This window comes from Plectropomus leopardus, chromosome 24 (assembly GCF_008729295.1).
Source record: "Plectropomus leopardus isolate mb chromosome 24, YSFRI_Pleo_2.0, whole genome shotgun sequence".
NCBI lineage: Eukaryota > Metazoa > Chordata > Actinopteri > Perciformes > Serranidae > Plectropomus > Plectropomus leopardus.
The window spans coordinates 6,263,534-6,281,308 of NC_056486.1; the positions used below are offsets into that span (position 1 = coordinate 6,263,534).

A 17,775-nucleotide genomic window follows, 5' to 3' on the forward strand; every position below is an offset into this window, starting at 1 on the left:
TAATCTAATTGTTGTTGATGCAGTAAGTTGTGTGACAGAACTCAAAGGTTAAAAACGCTCAAAGTTGTGTTGCATTTTGGCTCTTTTTTCATTATGCCAAATTTTACGACATTTCAATTTGGGATGACTATGTTTTGAAGTTTGATGCTACAGTTCCCATCATGCCTTGGGTGATGCAAACAAAAAAGTATCACTTAAAGTCGTTGATTTAGCTTTGGTCGGCAGTGCTCAAGCTTGCACCAACTACAAGTTCTCTTCTGCACAAGGATGTAAACTTGATATAATAGTCATAATAACTACAAGTTAGTTTGTAGCTAAATCAGCTGCTAAAACTGGTTGCACTACAGCTGTTATGGGCATAACCAACTAGTTTGGGCGTAAGGTCATAACTAAGACAAGTGGCCGATCAAACCAATCTAGTCAACTGGTCCTTAACCAGTGACTGTTACAGCAGTCTCTGCAGCAGTGAACTGGCTACATGGCTGGAGGCGGAAGTGCAGGCAGCACTACGCAAGTGGATGTCAGAACAGTTGGCGAGCGACCTGTCACTGTTATTCATGAAGCTCGCTGGAGTTAAACATGGGTGGCTAGCATTTTGTGCAGGTTCTTTTTGTTGTGGTATTGAAAGAAGTATCTTGTATCTTATTTTTTATAGTGGTATTGTATCAGAGTTTAACATTCTGGTATCAAAACACAGAATAAGAAGTGGGGTTTTTCATGCAAAAGAGGGTTAAACCAGTAAAAACAGCCTCATCTTCTTCATCTTCTTCAAGGACATCAGCCCCTGCTGGCCTGCCAACCTCCCTGGCCCAACGAGCTCGCTATGCCACTTACTTTGATGTGGCGGTGCTGCGCTGCCTGCTGCAGCCACACTGGACAGAGGAGGGCGTGCACTGGGCCTTGATGTACTACCTGCAGCGCCTGAGGCAGATCCTGGAGGAGAGACCTGAACGCACACCTGAACCCTTAGTTACACCTCTGCCACGCCCACGCAGTAGCTCCATGGTGGCTGCAACACCTTCACTGGTCAACACACACAAGACCCAGGTAATATCAGGAGGGTTTCTTGGATTTCTTTACATTAATAGTTATTGTATTTTTGCGGAAATTACGAGTTTTAAATATGCAAATATGCATTTATTTCGTCCTTCAGATGCTGCACTGATCGTTTGTCATGTGTGTCCTCTGCTGTGTTTTGCAGGATATGAGTCTGAAATGCAATGAAGAGGGGAAATCACTGAGCACAGAGACATTTACGAAGGTTTCTCTGACCAACCTCCGTCGACAGGCAGTCCCTGACCTCTCCTCTGACCTTGGCATGAACATCTTCAAGAAGGTCACAGTCAGACATCGCTAACATACGAATTTTATCAGTTTAAAAGTAGCATGTATTAGATCAGGTCATTATGGTTCTTACGTAGAAGCCCTTCTCCTCTTCTGTTTCAGTTTAAGAACCGACGTGAGGACCGTGAGAGAAAGGGCTCCATCCCCTTCCACCACACTGGGAAGAAGCGTCAGCGCCGTATGGGTGTCCCTTTCCTGCTTCACGAAGACCACCTGGATGTCTCGCCCACCCGCAGCACCTTTTCCTTTGGAAGCTTCTCTGGCCTGGGTGATGATCGGCGGGGGCTGGACCGCGGGGGCTGGCAAGCCACCATCATGGGTAGGCAGAGTGCTGTTTGTAATGAGAATAGATTGCATGTCACCAGTTTGCAGTCTTGGTTCCTCTCCCCGAAGCTGGTGAGTCAGAGGATTCAGTCTGGATCTGGCTGTCTGCTAGTGAATTAGGTCAGTTCATTAACATTTGTATTTCTTATTAGCTCGCACAGAGAAGTGTGATTAAAATTTGCTCAAGGCACAAAGACAGTTTTTATTATTATATTCAGAGTTAGTGACTTTTCAGAGCCTGCTTTTCATGAACCGGCTGCCCCCTCTCACCACACTGTTACATATCCACTTAGTTTAGCCGCTGCTTTAAATTAGCTCCATCCCCAGGATGACATTTTCTAAAAATGCCAAGTAGATGCAGGGAAATTGCATGAAGGGGGCTTCTGCAACAGTCAGCTGGCATTTTTATACGTGTGTTTGATTGAGCCTGATATATCTTTATTTACATCATTTTGCAGGCAAATTCACACGGAGGGGCAGCACAGACACCGCCACAGACGCCGACAGCCTGAGTGCCAAACACTCTCATTCCCACCACTCTCTGCTCAGAGATATGCCTGACCACTCCAACAGCCACAGCGATAACACTGTCAAAGAGGGTAAGAAAGAACAGCTGCAGTTAGTTAATCCAGACCAGCTCAGAGCAAGTACTCACCAAGAAAATTGCAAATTTAAGGAGTACTTCACTCACAAATAATCATGTGTATATCAATTACTCATCTTATATTATGTTCAAGTCATGAACATAATATGGGATGAACAAAGAATCCAAAACAGAGAAAATTCTCAAACTATATCAAAACATCTTTTTATAAACACTTACACAACTTGTGCAGTATAATCCAAGTTTTATTTATCCAGTTGTATGTTAAGTACTTTCAAAACACATGCATTTTTGCAAAAACAAAACAACTGTTAAAAGCACTTCTGCATATGATTAGTGTTTTAAATAATAACCCTTGCAGTTAAATTGCATGTGTTTAGAAAGTAATGGGCATATTACTGAGTAAATGAGAATTGGATAATACTGCATGAGTTGTGTAACACTTTGTAAATGGCTGTTTTTACTTTTTTATTGTTTATTTAGTAATGATTTTTAGGAAACATAATGTGTCAGCATAACAAAATTAAGTGTACAAAAAAGTAAACCTGTACAATACTTACACACACTTGCACATGTTGGTCTAACTCTACAGAAACACACTTTTACCGTAACACATTTAACTGATGAACCATAAATAAAAGATGTCTTTAAGAAAATGAGAAAGAAAAAGACAATATTGTGACCTAAAATAAGCACTCCAGTTCCGTGACCCTAGAGGATCTCCAAATGCTCATCAACTTTCCCGGATCCGTCAAGGTCAGAGGGACAACATATACAGACTTCAGAGAATAAAATGATTAAAAAAAAAAAGAATAGTTTAGGGTGAAAGCAAACATTCACTTTTGATGAGAATATAACAAGATAACCGAAGTACAAAGTGCTGTAAGATAGAAACTACAATCATATTCCCAGCTATCAGTGACAATAAACATCAGTCGCTGCTGGCTCCACTGAGAGCTGCACAGCAGAAATAGAACAGGATTATATAATAGTAATATTCCTGTGACAATGCTAATTTACATACAAATAATGGAGCTGGCTGTAGGCTCTGTTCCACACTGCATCACATGCAGGCTATTAGATTTACTGAGAACAGAAAATAGATAATAATAGACAAGAGATGACTCTAACATGATTGACTCTATTAACTCAGTAAAGATGCTGGAGAGTCTCCTGTTACAACAAATCATGACAACGTTTACCCAGCTGCATCATCCTCTGACCGCCTCCGTTTGCCATCCACAGTCCGATCTCAGATCTCTACCATCACTATGGCGGCGTTCAACACCACAGTGGCGTCCTTCAATGTTGGCTACGCCGACTTCTTCACAGAGCACATGAAGAAACTGTGCAACCCTGTCACTGTCCCCGAGATCCCTGTGGAACCTCTGGCCTGCGCCAACCTGCCACGCAGCTTCACCGACTCCTGCATCAACTACTCTTGTCTGGAGGAAGGCGAGAACATCGAGGGGACCAATAACTTTGTGCTGAAGAATGGCATGCTGGACCTCACAGTGAGTGTTTGGGTCATTCAATAAAACCTACAGGAAATGATACCCATAGGCAAATACGTACATATCTTGGAAGCTCTTGACCTTCTGCTGCTCTTCTAACATACAACACCAGCAAGAATCCAAACTCAATTTAATGCTTTTCTTTTTCTTTCTAGTTTGCTTTTTGGTTTCGTCTTTATTCCTCTTTTATATGATTTTATACCATCTATTGCACAAAACAAGCTATTTCTTTTTGTATTCCAGGCTGTCTTGCGGGCTCTCTACGCCGTTCTCAGTCATGATATCAGCTCCAGGATCTGCGACGTGGCCCTCAACATCATTGACTGTCTGCTGCAGCTGGGCGTTGTGCCCGGCATGGGCAAGAAACTTTCCAAGCCCGACAACAAGGAGAACCAGGAGGCGCGAGCCAAAGACTCAACCAGTCAGGGCCTTGGTGGAGGCGCCCAGGGAGGCGGGGCAGTCCCAGGGGCAGGAGCAGGCGGAGGGGGAGATGGAGGCGGAGGTGGGGGAGGAGGGGGTAGTGGCGGAGGGAGCGGGCAAGGGAGTAAGGATGATGTGAAGAATAACAAGGATAATGATAAAAAGGTGTGTTGTTACTGAATTTTTGGGAGTGGATCATATAAACTTGGTAAATATCTCAATATATCTACATGAAAGCCCTCTGATTTCATATTTGTGTCCTTTTCTCCTTCCCCATAAAAACAGGAAGAGGGCTCTGGCTTCAGCACCCACCGCCTGGCTCTGACCATGCTAATAAAGATAGTCAAGTCACTGGGATGTGCCTACGGCTGCGGCGAGGGACACCGTGGACTGTCTGGAGATCGCCTCAGGATGCAGGTCACACTTCTTCTCTTACTGTGTTTGCATTTATAAATTGTTTTTACTGTTTTTTACATGTTTTTTTACTGGTAAGCTGAGACAATAAAGTCTGTCCTATCTTATCCTGTCCTTAGCTGACTCTTTTGTATGTGTGTGTGTGTGTGTGTGAGTGTGTGTGTTGGGTGTGCAGTGTGCGATGCCTGAAGTTTTTTTTCAAAAAATAATGCTACAAGGGCTTTCCACTTTAGTGAAAAGCAGCTGCAGTTCAATTTCAGTGCTGATCAATATTTTTTATTATTAGATTAAGTTGTACTGGAGAAAAACAAATCTATCTCGACAGCTGATATCTTTTATGAGAATCAATGAAAAATGATGAAAATAGCAACATCCTACAAACAAGGCCACTTTTCTTTTTCCCTGACTTCTTTTTTTTGAAGCACGGTGACTTTCTGTCTAATTCGTCCTCTTCCATTTCTTTCCTTCCAGGCCCAGAACTGCCTGACCAGCCTTTATAAGCTGGACAAGGTGCAGTTTCGGCAGACAATGCGCGAGTACGTCAACAAAGACTCTCTCAATAACATTGTGGACTTCCTGCATGCACTGCTGGGCTTCTGCATGGAGCCCATTACTGACAGTAAGTACGGTGATGTGTGTGATTGGGGCAAGATCGTGACACACAATAAAATATGCGCTGAAAGCAAATGCACATATTAGGGTTGTCAGGGTTTGACCATCATTGGTTTTGAATGCTGATACGATTCAGGTCAGGATTGATGCTGCAAAAAGTCGATATTCTGTGCAGTAGGGCTGCAATGAAAGATTATTTTTTATTGCTGCTAAGTGATTAATTGTTGGTCCACAGCTGTGTTTCAAATTGGATACTTTTGTTACACTTAAATGTCGTACATTGCATACACTGTACTTTCTTGTGGAGATCGAGATTGAGATGGAAAATTTTGACAGGGTAGTGTTGTCTCGAAACAAACATGGCTGGTGTGCATTTAACAGATATGACAGTTGCAAGGTCTGGCAGCTTTTCTTCTTCTGCTCGGTAATCTGATAAATGTAGGGGTCGTCACAGCTGCTTGATTGATCCTTAGATTTTGGAAAAATACATCCCCTCCAGATTCTGGCTAGCAATCTATAATTGGAATTTGCGTTATTGTTCGCATTATGAAATTATTCCAGTATTAACCCGATCAACCAGCTAATGGCATCTATCCCACAGCAGTATGGTGATAGTGGAAAACACATTCTTAACTGTACAATGTGTTCCTTGTGTTAGTGCCCTTCTTGGCAGCCAGTTCACAGCTTTCCGCTACTCAGGCAGCATGGCCGTCATTGAGGGTGAGAAGTCTCCAACCTTCCACACTCAACCTTTCTGACCGTCATTAGCGCACCATACAGGTACCTAATGTGCACTGCATTTTGCCACACTTTTAAGAATGAACGCACTGATACATTTGAAATAAGTGTAAGTAAAAAAGAATCCGATTTGAGACACAGAATAAGAGTCTACAGTCACGCTATCAGCTCTGTGAGGCTGAATGCAAAAGTCAGCATGCAGACATGCTCAGAATTATAATTTTTACACGTCTAGGTTTAGCAATAGCTAACAGGATAAATTAAACTGGCTAATATGGTGCACATACTAACATTATTCCAGCTTAACATCAGCATGTTCGTGTGCTGACTTTTGTATCTGCCTCTAGCCAGTTAAATCAAAAATAATGGACAAATTAAAATTTTCACCTGATGATGGCTCCAGGTGAAAAGTGTGACCTCCAAAGTTTTAACAATTAACCTGTTTAAAAAATTATATAATGTAAGTAATTAAATAGTTTCAGCACTACTGTGCAGATGTTTACATTCAAGCAAACTGTTACGTTTATTACACAATATTATAACCTTTCCAATCTGTATCACACTCAAAGGTCTAATGTGGGTGCTACGTGACAGAGTAAAATTTAAAAAAAGTTATGGGTAAAGTAAAACGTTAAAATTTAAGTAATTACGCTCTAATGTGGTTGACAAAGCTGAATTGTACTGCCACTGTCTCACCCCGCACTTCGACTTTGCATTCCAGCGCTATCACTGTTAATATATCTGTTTTTTCCCTTCCTCCTTCCACTTGTCTCTGCTTGTCTGCGTCCCTTTTTGTCGTCCTCCTCCTGCTTCCATCTTCCCTCTTTTTCCTCATCCACTTCAATGAGCCGAATCCTACCTTCCTTACTCACTCATCCATTCTGTACACTTGCCAATCCAAAGCTTTGCCCATTACATCTCTGCTCAATCAGTGGCTTTATTGCTGAGCATTGAGACACATTGTACACGCCAATTCAGTTTTGCACTAAGATTGAAAATACAATCATAGCAAACAAAATACTGTGCAATTGGCAAGTTACTGAACCGATGAGTGTTTTAATCAAAGTGAACAGGGCACCTTGTTAAGTTTTTTGGTGTGTGTGTGTGTGTTGTTTGTGCGTGTGTGTGCGTCTCGAGTTCACCTCCGGAAGGAGGTGGGGTGCCACGTCCTTTCTGACGCCGCGTACATGTCTGTGCTGGCCTGATGTCAATCAACTTGTGCCCCGCCTCTTTTCTCTTGCAGAGTACGGCAGTGCAGGTGAGAGGTCCAGGAGGGCGAAAAAAAGAAACATCGGTAGATACACATGATCAATAATCAATAACAGTCAATATTAATAGCAATAAGATGAACATACTCACCTGATCAGACCCTTCCCTAGGCACCGCTTCCATTGCTGCACCCCTCACTCTCTCCGAAAGTGACAAAACTCGCCTGCAACAAAATTTAGACTTGTATGTTGAAATCTATAATCTGCATAGACAATAAGTTTAACTGGACCAAGAGAATAAGCCCCATACTCTGTTTTTTTATAGCAGGCCTTAGTCACTTGCATGTATTCCTTATCCCCTACCCAGAATCCTTTTCAGTTTGCTTCTCCCCCATATGCTTTATGGACCTTTTTCCTTTGCCCCCCCTCCCCTCCCTCTTGTTCGGGCTCACTGTTTTATACTCAAGCTGGTCAGCTGTCAATAATGTTCTCCCGCCGCTGACTAAACCACCCCCTGTGTGATCTGCGGTCTCTCCTGCCTCCCTCTTGCTTCCAGACAAGGCGGGCTTCGGGAACAACTTCACCACGGGGGACAACAAGTCAGTGGCGCAGAATATGGAGGCGGTGGTGGTGGGCTGCATGTTCAAGTCTCTCATCACCCGCTGCGCCTCGACCACACACGAGCTGCACAGCCCCGAGAACCTGGTGAGTGGTGTGCTAAATCATCTGTCCATCTGTCCTCGCTCTGTTGTCATTATCAGTCTCTGTGGCTCTCCTTGATTCAGTCTTTGCTTCACATATCAGTTGTACTCCCACTAGATCCGGGCGCTCATATTTCCTTTTGCAGGATGTTGTAGTTGAATAATTAATGGCTCATTTTGTACTCAGCCTAAAGACGAACAATCACTCTTGCCGCCTCTGTTAATGCCTTGTCATACATGATGAATTGGATATGAGGGGTATTTAATCTCACTCTGTGAATAAAGACATTCAAGGAAACCTAATACTGCTTTTTCTCATGTTCCTTATTGAACATGGCCAAAGTTTTAAAAAATGAGGTAAACTTATATAAAAGTACATCTTGTGAGCAAATGCCTCAGGCTTTACGTCTTGAAGATTTACTGATATGGTTGTCTGCTCCATACATGCCACTGCAGGGTGGCTAAAGAGACAGCGCCTCCCAAACAAGGCTATTCAGGGTTTTTTTTTTTTTTAACACTAAAGCATGTAAACATGTTCTGAAAGAAAACCAAATTACAAGTATGAACCTGAAAATTTGCATGATAGGTCCCCTTTAACTTGAGCTATTCTCAGTTCTTTGCTCGTACAGATATTTTCACAAATTAAAATTAAATTAATTGGAAATGGCACTGAACCCTATTACAACAGACCTTTAGCAGACAACATAGTGTGTGTTTGTCCCTGAACTGATGCCAGCACCATCGACTTGTTTTTAACACCAACAGAGTGCCAGAGTGCTCAAAGATCCTGTGAGTTGCTGCTTGGCAGTTTCTTTGAAAGACAGGCTTACCTTTCACAAAGTAATAATAACTTGCCTTTTGTGTTGATGACATGATGGCTGCTGAGTGTCTTAGAGTGTTTCTTCAAAGACCTTAATTTTTGTATTTGAGGCCAAGGCAGTCTCATTTGTACAGCATGATTCAAACACAGAGGAGAGTCAGAGTGCTTTACACAACAACTTTAAAACACAATGGAGTGGAGAATAAAAAAAAGTAATAGATTAAGTATGCAGTTTAAAAAAGAAGTCATAGAAATAAAACTGCGGTAAAGAGAATCTTGCTTTAATCCTTAGTTGCATAGGTTAGTGCAGTCGACAATCTTCCATAAATGGGGCATTAATGACCTATTTTGTACTTTGTAGTTTTTGTTGATATTAAATATACCCTTTCTTCAGATTTTTCTCGAAGTCGATGCAGATCACTCCTCCTTAGAGCACTCATGCTGCTGAGAAAGCCTCAAGGCTGGCATGACTGGTGGTACGTTGGCGGGAGATGACACACTTTTCAAGGCTTTATTATGGCACAGGATCAGAGGCCACCCACTCACAAGCTGGAGCCGTTGCTGAGCATGCTCATATACATCACACATTTATGCATATATGCATATGCAAACATACATAATGTTAAATGCCGGCTGCACAGGAATGTCAGCCTGATTCTACATCCTAGCAGTTGATTTTCTTTGTCCTTTCCTCCCTCAGATATACTTTCTTGTTCACACGCCATTCCTCTCACACATTCCTCTCCTCACTTGTTTGCCATCCTCTTCCTTCCCAGGGTCTGTACTGTGACATCCGCCAGCTGGTGCAGTTCATTAAGGAGGCCCATGGGAACGTTTTTCGCAGGGTGGCACTGAGCGCACTCCTGGACAGTGCCGAGAAGGTCACGACCACCAAAAAACCTGACGAGAAGGAGGAGACCAAACAGCCCGGACCCAGGAGGTACTGGCCAATCAGTGGCCAGAAATGGTCTCTATGACAACATATTAAGTTAAATCTACTAAAAATGGTCATTTGTCGCTTCCTGTTGAAGTGTCCTTGAGTATCAACCTCTAATGTCCCGCCCCTTATGGTAACAAAATATTTCTCATCCAATCACAGCCTTTGATTGTGTAAGGTCCTACTTTCTTCTTTTCTGACAAGTCAGAGCTACGCTTCTCATCTCTGCTGGATGTTTTTATTTTATTTTTCTGTCCTGTCTGCATCTGTTTTTCTTGCTTGAGTGACTGGTTTGATGTTCTTATTTTCAAATTGTTGTGGCTGGTGCCCTGCCAGGAGGCTCCTCCACTATTTTTGCCTCGTCATGTGATCACCAAGCGAAAATAGGAAGTCACATGACGGCATCAAAGACTAACTTAGGACAGTTTAAGGCACTGGGTTAAAAATGAGACACAATATTATAGTTCAACCTGTTAATATTAAAGAAGATGCCGAACATGATTCCAAATTTACAAAGGGCAGCGTGGTGGCCCTCTGACTGAAGCCTTATGTGTGAAGTTTGCTGAAGGCACCCTTTGGCATCTCTTTGAGATGCACAGGTATGTTTAGGTTGGAGGGGAAGTGGATGGGTCAAACAAACACGGACTGTCCAAACCAGAAGTTAATGTTATTGCAAACTTGTCTTAAATTAAATTCTGAGTCTCATTAAAAAACTCTTAAAGAGTCTTAAATCTAACCTGCCTTAACCTGTTGGAACCCTGAATGTACGCAACTTACATCTGTCGTCATTTACATACGTCACGTCACATTACTAATATTTTATTTGATTTATTTTGCCAAAACCTAACCACGACATTTGACAACTTTAACCACATGTTGCGAGTTTTATTCATGAGACAGCTGTGCCTCACATACAAACATGAAAGAAGCGTCTCAGAGACTCCAAAGGGTGCCTTTGCTGTCAGTATCAGACGCTGAAGGCATGAGAAAGCTTTGGTATTTGACAGCCTGGAATGAGAACACATTGGTATAGTTTTTTTTTCTTTTTGGTAATACCCCTAAATATACACTCTATTTAATGTTTTCCTAATAAGTAATAATCAATAAATTTCTCCCACAAGAATGAATAAGGTATAACAACTGCAAATCTTCTTCTTAGATTATAAATTAGGATGTATTTGTTCCCATCAGGACAAAATCATTTGAGCTATGCTTAAATTATTTTCGATGACTAAAAACCCTTAATAGGAGGATCACATGGGGAGGCTAAACTGCATCAGGAGAGTTCAGTGGGCGTCTGTCTCTGGGTGCCTGAGCGCTCTGTCTGTGTGTTGGGGTGTGTGTGCGCAGGTCAGAGGCGGGTGTGTCCGGGGAGAAGGGTCAGGTGTCCAGTGCTGCAGATGAGTGTCGCAGCTACATCTCCAGTAGACCCCCCCAGACCCCCGAACAGTGAGTGTCCACCTCACAGCATCTCCATATAGCACCATCTAGTATGTCGAGCCCAGCTGCCATTTGTCTGCTCAAAATAGGAAACGGTTTAAAACTCTTCCTGTTGCTCCCTCCCCCTTCAATAAAGAACGATCACAGTAACCATGTACACTAAAAAAATACAAATTTGTGTTGGCTGTGTTTTTTGTGTAAGCCTCCAAACCCGACCCTCCTTCACTCTGTCTCTGCACCTCCAGCGAGGAACAGATCCCGGGTGCTCTGCTTGGCAGGAAGGACTTTTGGAGGAAGATGTTTAAGTCACAAAGCGCCGCCAGTGACACCAGCAGCCAATCAGAGCAAGATACCTCTGAGTGCACCACTGCGCACTCTGGCACCACCACTGACCGACGCTCTCGTTCCAGATCCCGACGCATTTCACTTCGCAAGAAACTGAAGCTGCCAATAGGTAAGTCAGAAGCTATTATGAAACAGGTCTTTCGATGACAAGGAGACTGCTATCAAATGACCATGACTGTTATCAAAAACAGTATTTTGTTTTTGGTCAGTCATTTTTGGGCCTGTGTGCAAAAATCATCAAATTCTCTTTGTACATGCCAAGCAGACAGAAAAATATTAACTGATTTCAGTGCCTCCGAATCATCCTTTTTTCAAATAAAATCTAGTAACATTATGTATTTCCATGATCATACCTCATTGCATTTGCTCTCCCAGCTGTCACCTTGAAATTCACTCTAACATGATGTGTTTTGTATGTCTAACATCGGAACACTGCCTGCCACGAGGCCAAGTCACTTCATCTCTTTGGTCTGTTTTGTGTTCCTTTCCGTGCCGTAGCATGCCGTGGGACTGTTCGCCTACCACTCACTCTCTCTGTCTTACGTATGTGGATGTGGAATCATCTTCATACAGTATTTGTGTCTTGTCTGTTTGTGTTGATCATCTCTCCCAGTGTGTATGCTCTTACAGGCCTGGGTCAAATTGTATTTGCAAATATTATTAGATGAATGGAGGTTACAGACTTTACTCTGGAATATATGGCCCTCTGAAGGCTAACAGCCAACTTCAAAATCTAACGTTAAATCCAGTAAAAGCTAGCAGTTGAGATAAACAGTCATGTCAATTAACCAATATTTTGGCAATTTCTTATTACACGGCTTAATGGGGAAAAACAGCTGTAAACTTCAGCTAGACCTAAGTTATGTTAACTTAATGGATATATTATGTTAGTTGCATTAATTGCTATGTCATCTATTAAATTAAATAGAATTCATGCAAGTTTGTGAGCAACCTTTAATTAAGATTTTTAAATGTGTTGAACTCTATAATAATTTATTCCATCAATACTTGATATAAATACTGACATTAGACTAACAAACAGACACACAGCAGAGAAACATTTATTCTGTGTGAACTTTGAACTGTAGTAATCAAAAGGCTTATTTGATTAAAAAAAAAAGTTCACTGTATTTTTACCTTGCATTCCCAAAAAATTAAGGCAGTGTAGTGTCTGCATTTGCATGTGTAGCAGTAGTGGTACTAAGTAAAATAATCAGCCTAAAAAGACAAAGGCAGTATTTTTCTATCTGTCACGCAGTTTGTCAGCCAGCCTGAAAACATGTTTCTCGGCTTCTGCTGTTTCTGCTTACTCTTCTGTGACAGCATACTATGGGAGTGTATTTGCAAATACCACTTGACCGGGGTCTTTTGTTAAAGCCATTTTATTAAAAAAGTTACAAAAGTTAGCCTTTTATTACTGTCTCTGTTGTTTTTAATCAACCTCAATCTGTGATTTTTTGCGAGTTTAATCACCCTGAACTTATGTGACTGTACAGTAATGATGAGGGAATGCTCTGCCCTTTTATTCCTCCTCTCAGCCCGTCGTGTCTCTGTGTGCATGCGTCATGGCCTTCACAACCCGTTGTGTACAAGACATCACCATCTTTTGTTCTGCAGCGTTGGTCGTTCATTTAAATGTTTTTTATCCACGTGTCTCCAGGAAACTGGCTGAAGCGTTCCTCTCTTTCTGGACTGACTGATGGTGTTGAGGACCTGCTGGACATCAGCTCAGTAGATCGACTCTCCTTTATACGTCAGAGTTCAAAGGTCAGGGGGGTTCAAAGATACTATAATACTGTTGACTCATTGCACAACACTAGGTGGCAATTGTCATAATCAGCCACCCCCACCTCTATACAGTGCACATTAGCATTAATATTATTAAAGTATTAAACCTCAGTGAGATTTATTGGTATACAAACAAACAGTGTTTTGAACCAAACCTAGTGTCAGGTGTCCAGACAAAATTATTTGCAAGAAAATAAGTACGTTTAGCCGATGCCTGTCTGTGTGAGCATGAATATTTACTGTGTGCATTTATGCATCAAAGGTGAAGTTCACCAGTGCGGTGAAGCTGTCAGAAGGGGGCGCTGTAGGGCCGGAGTTCGCCAGGGACGAGGAGGAGAATTTCTTCAAGCGGCTCGGTAAATGGAGGTCTGGCAGGAGGAATCCATCCAAGCTTCACCACACAGAAGAGAAAGATGGTAGACCTCCCCCACCCCGGGGTGCCCCCTTGCCCAGCCACGCCCCATCGTCCTCTTGTCTATTCCTCTCTCTCTGTCTGTCCCTGCCTCTGTTTGTCCGTGTGCTGTCGTGTCTTGTCTCACAAGTCTTGGTCTGTTCTCTTCTGCCAGTTCTTCCGTCCGCCATTCTCCATGTCAGCTCGGCCGGTTAGCTGCCTGCTACACTCTGTTAGCCTGGATGTATTTTTTTCAACCCATCGGTGTCTAGTTTGTAAAAATACGCTTTGTTTTCAGTCTGATTGGCACCACTGTGTTTTATATTGTCAAGTCTACATTCCCTTTTTTCCAACCATGCACGTCCTGTTCTCTTCAAGAAATAACCCGCTCCCCTTTCTTTCACTTACGGGTGGAAAGAGAGGAAAGGAGGTGTGTGGGAATAGCTCATATCAATGAAACCATCTTTCTACAGTAGAGCGTATCTCTGTGCTATGTCAAGCATGACGCTGTTAGTGCTCTCTTGTCTCTTCTGTGGTGATGTCTGGTGGTATTTTCCAATGCCTGAGTATCAGTGAAGTGATAAAACAGATTGGTCCACATACAGCTTTCCTCCTGTACAGCTGTGGTTACGCTTGTCATTTCAATGTGATTTATTCGATCCCATCATGAAAAAAACATGAAATGAGAGACCTGATAATGGCCTTGGGCATTAAATCTGCATTTTTTTGCATCATTTTTGTGTCTCCAAAATGACATAGAAAATTGAAAATCCAAGTGTGACCACTGCTGTTGGCTGTGTGTTCATCTCTCACTCAGCTTCATTTGTTGGTGGCTCTTCAGTGCTTTCTGTTAAATGTCCTGGATGGTGATGTTGCTTCATGCAATGTCAATATTTAATCTTCAGTGCAGTCTTTACAAACTATTACACACAAATATGCTTGTTGAAAAAGATTTCTCTTCACTCGTTCTGTTATATTCTCCTCTTCTCCTTTCTTCTCTTTTCTTCTCTCCTTTCTTGTTTTATGTTCATACTCTCCTTCAGGACCTCATGGTTTTCAAGAGCGTCTAGCAGCCAGTCAGGAGGCCATGAAGAATAAGAATGTGGTGGATTTGGGCGCCATTCGACAAGGCATGAAGCGCTTCCAGTTCTTGCTGAACTGCTGCGAGCCAGGAACAATACCGGACGCCTCCATCCTGGCCGCTGCTCTGGACCTGGTACGTATGAGAATGCATGTATATACTGTTGTATATACTGTTGTAGCTATTCTGTTTAGAGCTGCTGAAACAGTCTGCCTGAAGATTTGATAGCAGCTGGAATTATTAAAATTTTCGTAAAACTTAAAACCTACATTTTTAATCGGGCTTCTGATTTTTATTTATTTTGTTTAATTAAGAATGTTTTGTAATAAGAATTTGTGTTGTAATATTAGAATATTACAACACAAATTCTATTATTATTATTATTATTATTATTATTATTATTATTATCATTATTTAATTTTTTCCCCCTCCATATTAATTTTGTTTATCTTTGTTTTGCCTTTTAATCTATGTTATCTAGTTTTTGGTCAAGATTTTAATTAACTACTTTGTTATTATTTTATTATTATTGAGGCTTATATGTAAATCTGTTTTAATGTATTTTATTGTCATAATTTTTATTCTTGTTTTGTACTTTTAATCTGTTTTCTTTAAACTAGTTTTTATGTCAGTCTGTTTTACAACTATAACTGTTTTTTAAATTTTAGACGTGCCTTCTGTCTTGTATCTGTCTGTCTTACAATATTGGCTTGTCAGTCATCAGTGAAGCACTTTAAACTGCACTTATCTGTACATTATGAAGGGTTTTATACAAATAAAGTTCGAATGATCGATTGATTGATATATTGATTGATTGCATTTTGTAATGGCTGATACTAAAATCTTTATCTACATCGTCATTCTTCCAGGAAGCTCCAGTTGTGGCCCGGGCCTCCCTCTTCCTCGAATGCGCTCGATTTGTCCACCGCTGTAACCGTGGCAACTGGCCGGAGTGGATGAAGGGTCACCACGTAAATATCACCAAGAGAGGTCTGTCCAGGGGCCGGTCACCTATTGTAGGCAACAAGAGAAACCAGAAACTCCAGTGGAATGCGGCCAAACATTTCTGCCAGTGGGGAGACGTGAGTTCAAGATTTCCGGCCAATAATAAACTGCACTGACAATTTATGAAATAGCTTCAACAATGTGTTTATTTATGTTTTATTATCCACTCAGGCAATTGGCACAAGGCTCAGTGAACTTTGTCACTCTGACAGCGAGAGTCCTGCAAACATCCTGGGTTACATTTTTGATGAAGACACCAAACGGAGAATGAGAAAAGAAGATGAGGAGGAGGACTATTTAGATGACAGTGAGTCAGAAGAGCATTCAAAGCCTTGACAGCACTACTTTGGTGATTTATTGATAACATTAAATATTTGTTTGCTAACCGATTAAACTGACAAAGAAATGGGTGAAGCTGAGCAAATAGATAATATCAGATGAGTAATATAATCAGACGAATAACAAACTGCAAAGAATTTTGTTCAGTTGCTGCAAGAAAAAGTTTTAAAAACAGTGTGTTACGTCACATTTTTTATTATTTAGCTGACATATAAGTGCATTATAATTTAATTGCTCACATTATATGGTGACTTAAAATGCCAACCATATTTTTCATTTTTGGCAAACGAGGAGAGAGTTAGTGTCGAGTCCTGAAAATGTAGTGTCAGCTAATAACTTTCATGAGAAAAAACTTTGGCAAAATATGCAGCTGAAAGCTGTGGCAAAAGCTAGTAAGTAGACCTTTAGGTTTTTTACTTAAAATAAAAGTTCTAACCACAACGTTTTATTTTGTCATCAATTCCAAGACACAGTCAATCCTACAAAATGTGGCTGCCCCTTTGCCCTAAAGATGGCTGCCTGTCAGCTGTTGTTGGAAATCACCACTTTCCTGCGAGAGACCTTCCCCTGCTTACCACGCCCGCGCACTGAACCTCTCGTGGTTAGTCGTCAAATCTTTTGTGTGAAAAATATACATATTCTGTGTTTGTATTTTTTTCTTTGATAGTCATTAAATAAAACAAGAGTAATGATCTTTAGAAATTCTTTGAGTAAATTGAGGACATGTTTCCTTTAGGATCTGGACAGCTGCCGCCTGCGTCTGGACCCTGATCTCGGCCGCCATCGCTATGAGAGGAAGATCAGCTTCGCGGGCATCCTTGATGACGAAGATGGACACGATTCACTCAACAGCAGCAGCCATACGCTGAAGTCTGACACCACCTGCGATGAGAAGAAGCCCCAGGAAGTTCAAGGTGGGATCTTGTGTCATACAGACTTGGCCAGTTTGTTTTTTTACCAGACCGTCTGCTAATCATGAAAAATAATTTAGATAATCTTGCCCCACTTCCATCTCCACCAGCACCCATCCGTAAGATTCGCATCGGAGGCTCCCGGCTGCTTCAGATCAAAGGTGCTCGTAGTTTCCGCGTAAAAAAAGGAGGCTCTCTGTCGTCCATACGTCGGGCCGGGAGCCTCAAGAGCACCAAGATGTCGCGGCAAGACTCTGAGTCGGAGAACGAAGAAGGGCTGCTGTCCCAAACACAAAGCAGGGACACTGTGACTGACATAGGCAAGACATGGACTAAAAAATGTGACATTAAACACATATGTTTCTTAACATTATAAGAAATAAAATGGAATATTCTACCCTCGTACACATTCTCTTTCCTCTTGCAGGCAGTCCCTTTAGCACCAGCGAGCCCAGCATAGAACCAGAAGGTCAGGGCTCAGGAGGGGCAGAGGACAACTATCACCGCAACATGTCCTGGCTCCACGTATGGCCCTTTAATATGTGTGGAAGTGTATGTGTGCACATGGTGTCTGCGTCTTCCTGCCTACACACTCACTACCCCGCCCCTCTCCTCTCTCTCGGCACAGATTATGATCCTGCTGTGCAACCAGCAGAGTTTCATCTGTACCCATATCGACTTCTGCCACCCACGCTGCTACCAGCACCACAGCCGCTCCTGCGCCCGTCTGGTACGCGCCATCAAGCTTGTGTACGGTGAGACGGTGGACAGCCTGAGAGAGGACAGCACCTCCTCTGGTAACATTGGTTCACGGGCCAAGAAGAGCAAAGAGGTGTGTC

At 42.1% G+C, this 17,775-nt stretch overlaps 1 protein-coding gene across 1 annotated transcript in view; it reads left to right on the plus strand.

Moving 5' to 3' along the window:
* The window catches only part of LOC121962920 (protein unc-80 homolog), a 50,683-nt gene that overhangs the window by 9,474 nt on the left and 23,434 nt on the right, over nucleotides 1–17,775 (plus strand). Inside the window, 23 exon segments of the mRNA XM_042513243.1 lie at nucleotides 774–1,047; nucleotides 1,202–1,336; nucleotides 1,447–1,663; nucleotides 2,127–2,267; nucleotides 3,518–3,786; nucleotides 4,030–4,371; nucleotides 4,492–4,623; nucleotides 5,092–5,239; nucleotides 7,214–7,264; nucleotides 7,735–7,883; nucleotides 9,476–9,639; nucleotides 10,987–11,085; nucleotides 11,322–11,530; nucleotides 13,082–13,188; nucleotides 13,472–13,625; nucleotides 14,644–14,816; nucleotides 15,551–15,763; nucleotides 15,858–15,993; nucleotides 16,493–16,626; nucleotides 16,762–16,939; nucleotides 17,017–17,256; nucleotides 17,364–17,461; nucleotides 17,565–17,768. Of these exon segments, the coding sequence (XP_042369177.1) occupies nucleotides 774–1,047; nucleotides 1,202–1,336; nucleotides 1,447–1,663; nucleotides 2,127–2,267; nucleotides 3,518–3,786; nucleotides 4,030–4,371; nucleotides 4,492–4,623; nucleotides 5,092–5,239; nucleotides 7,214–7,264; nucleotides 7,735–7,883; nucleotides 9,476–9,639; nucleotides 10,987–11,085; nucleotides 11,322–11,530; nucleotides 13,082–13,188; nucleotides 13,472–13,625; nucleotides 14,644–14,816; nucleotides 15,551–15,763; nucleotides 15,858–15,993; nucleotides 16,493–16,626; nucleotides 16,762–16,939; nucleotides 17,017–17,256; nucleotides 17,364–17,461; nucleotides 17,565–17,768 (3,967 nt within the window).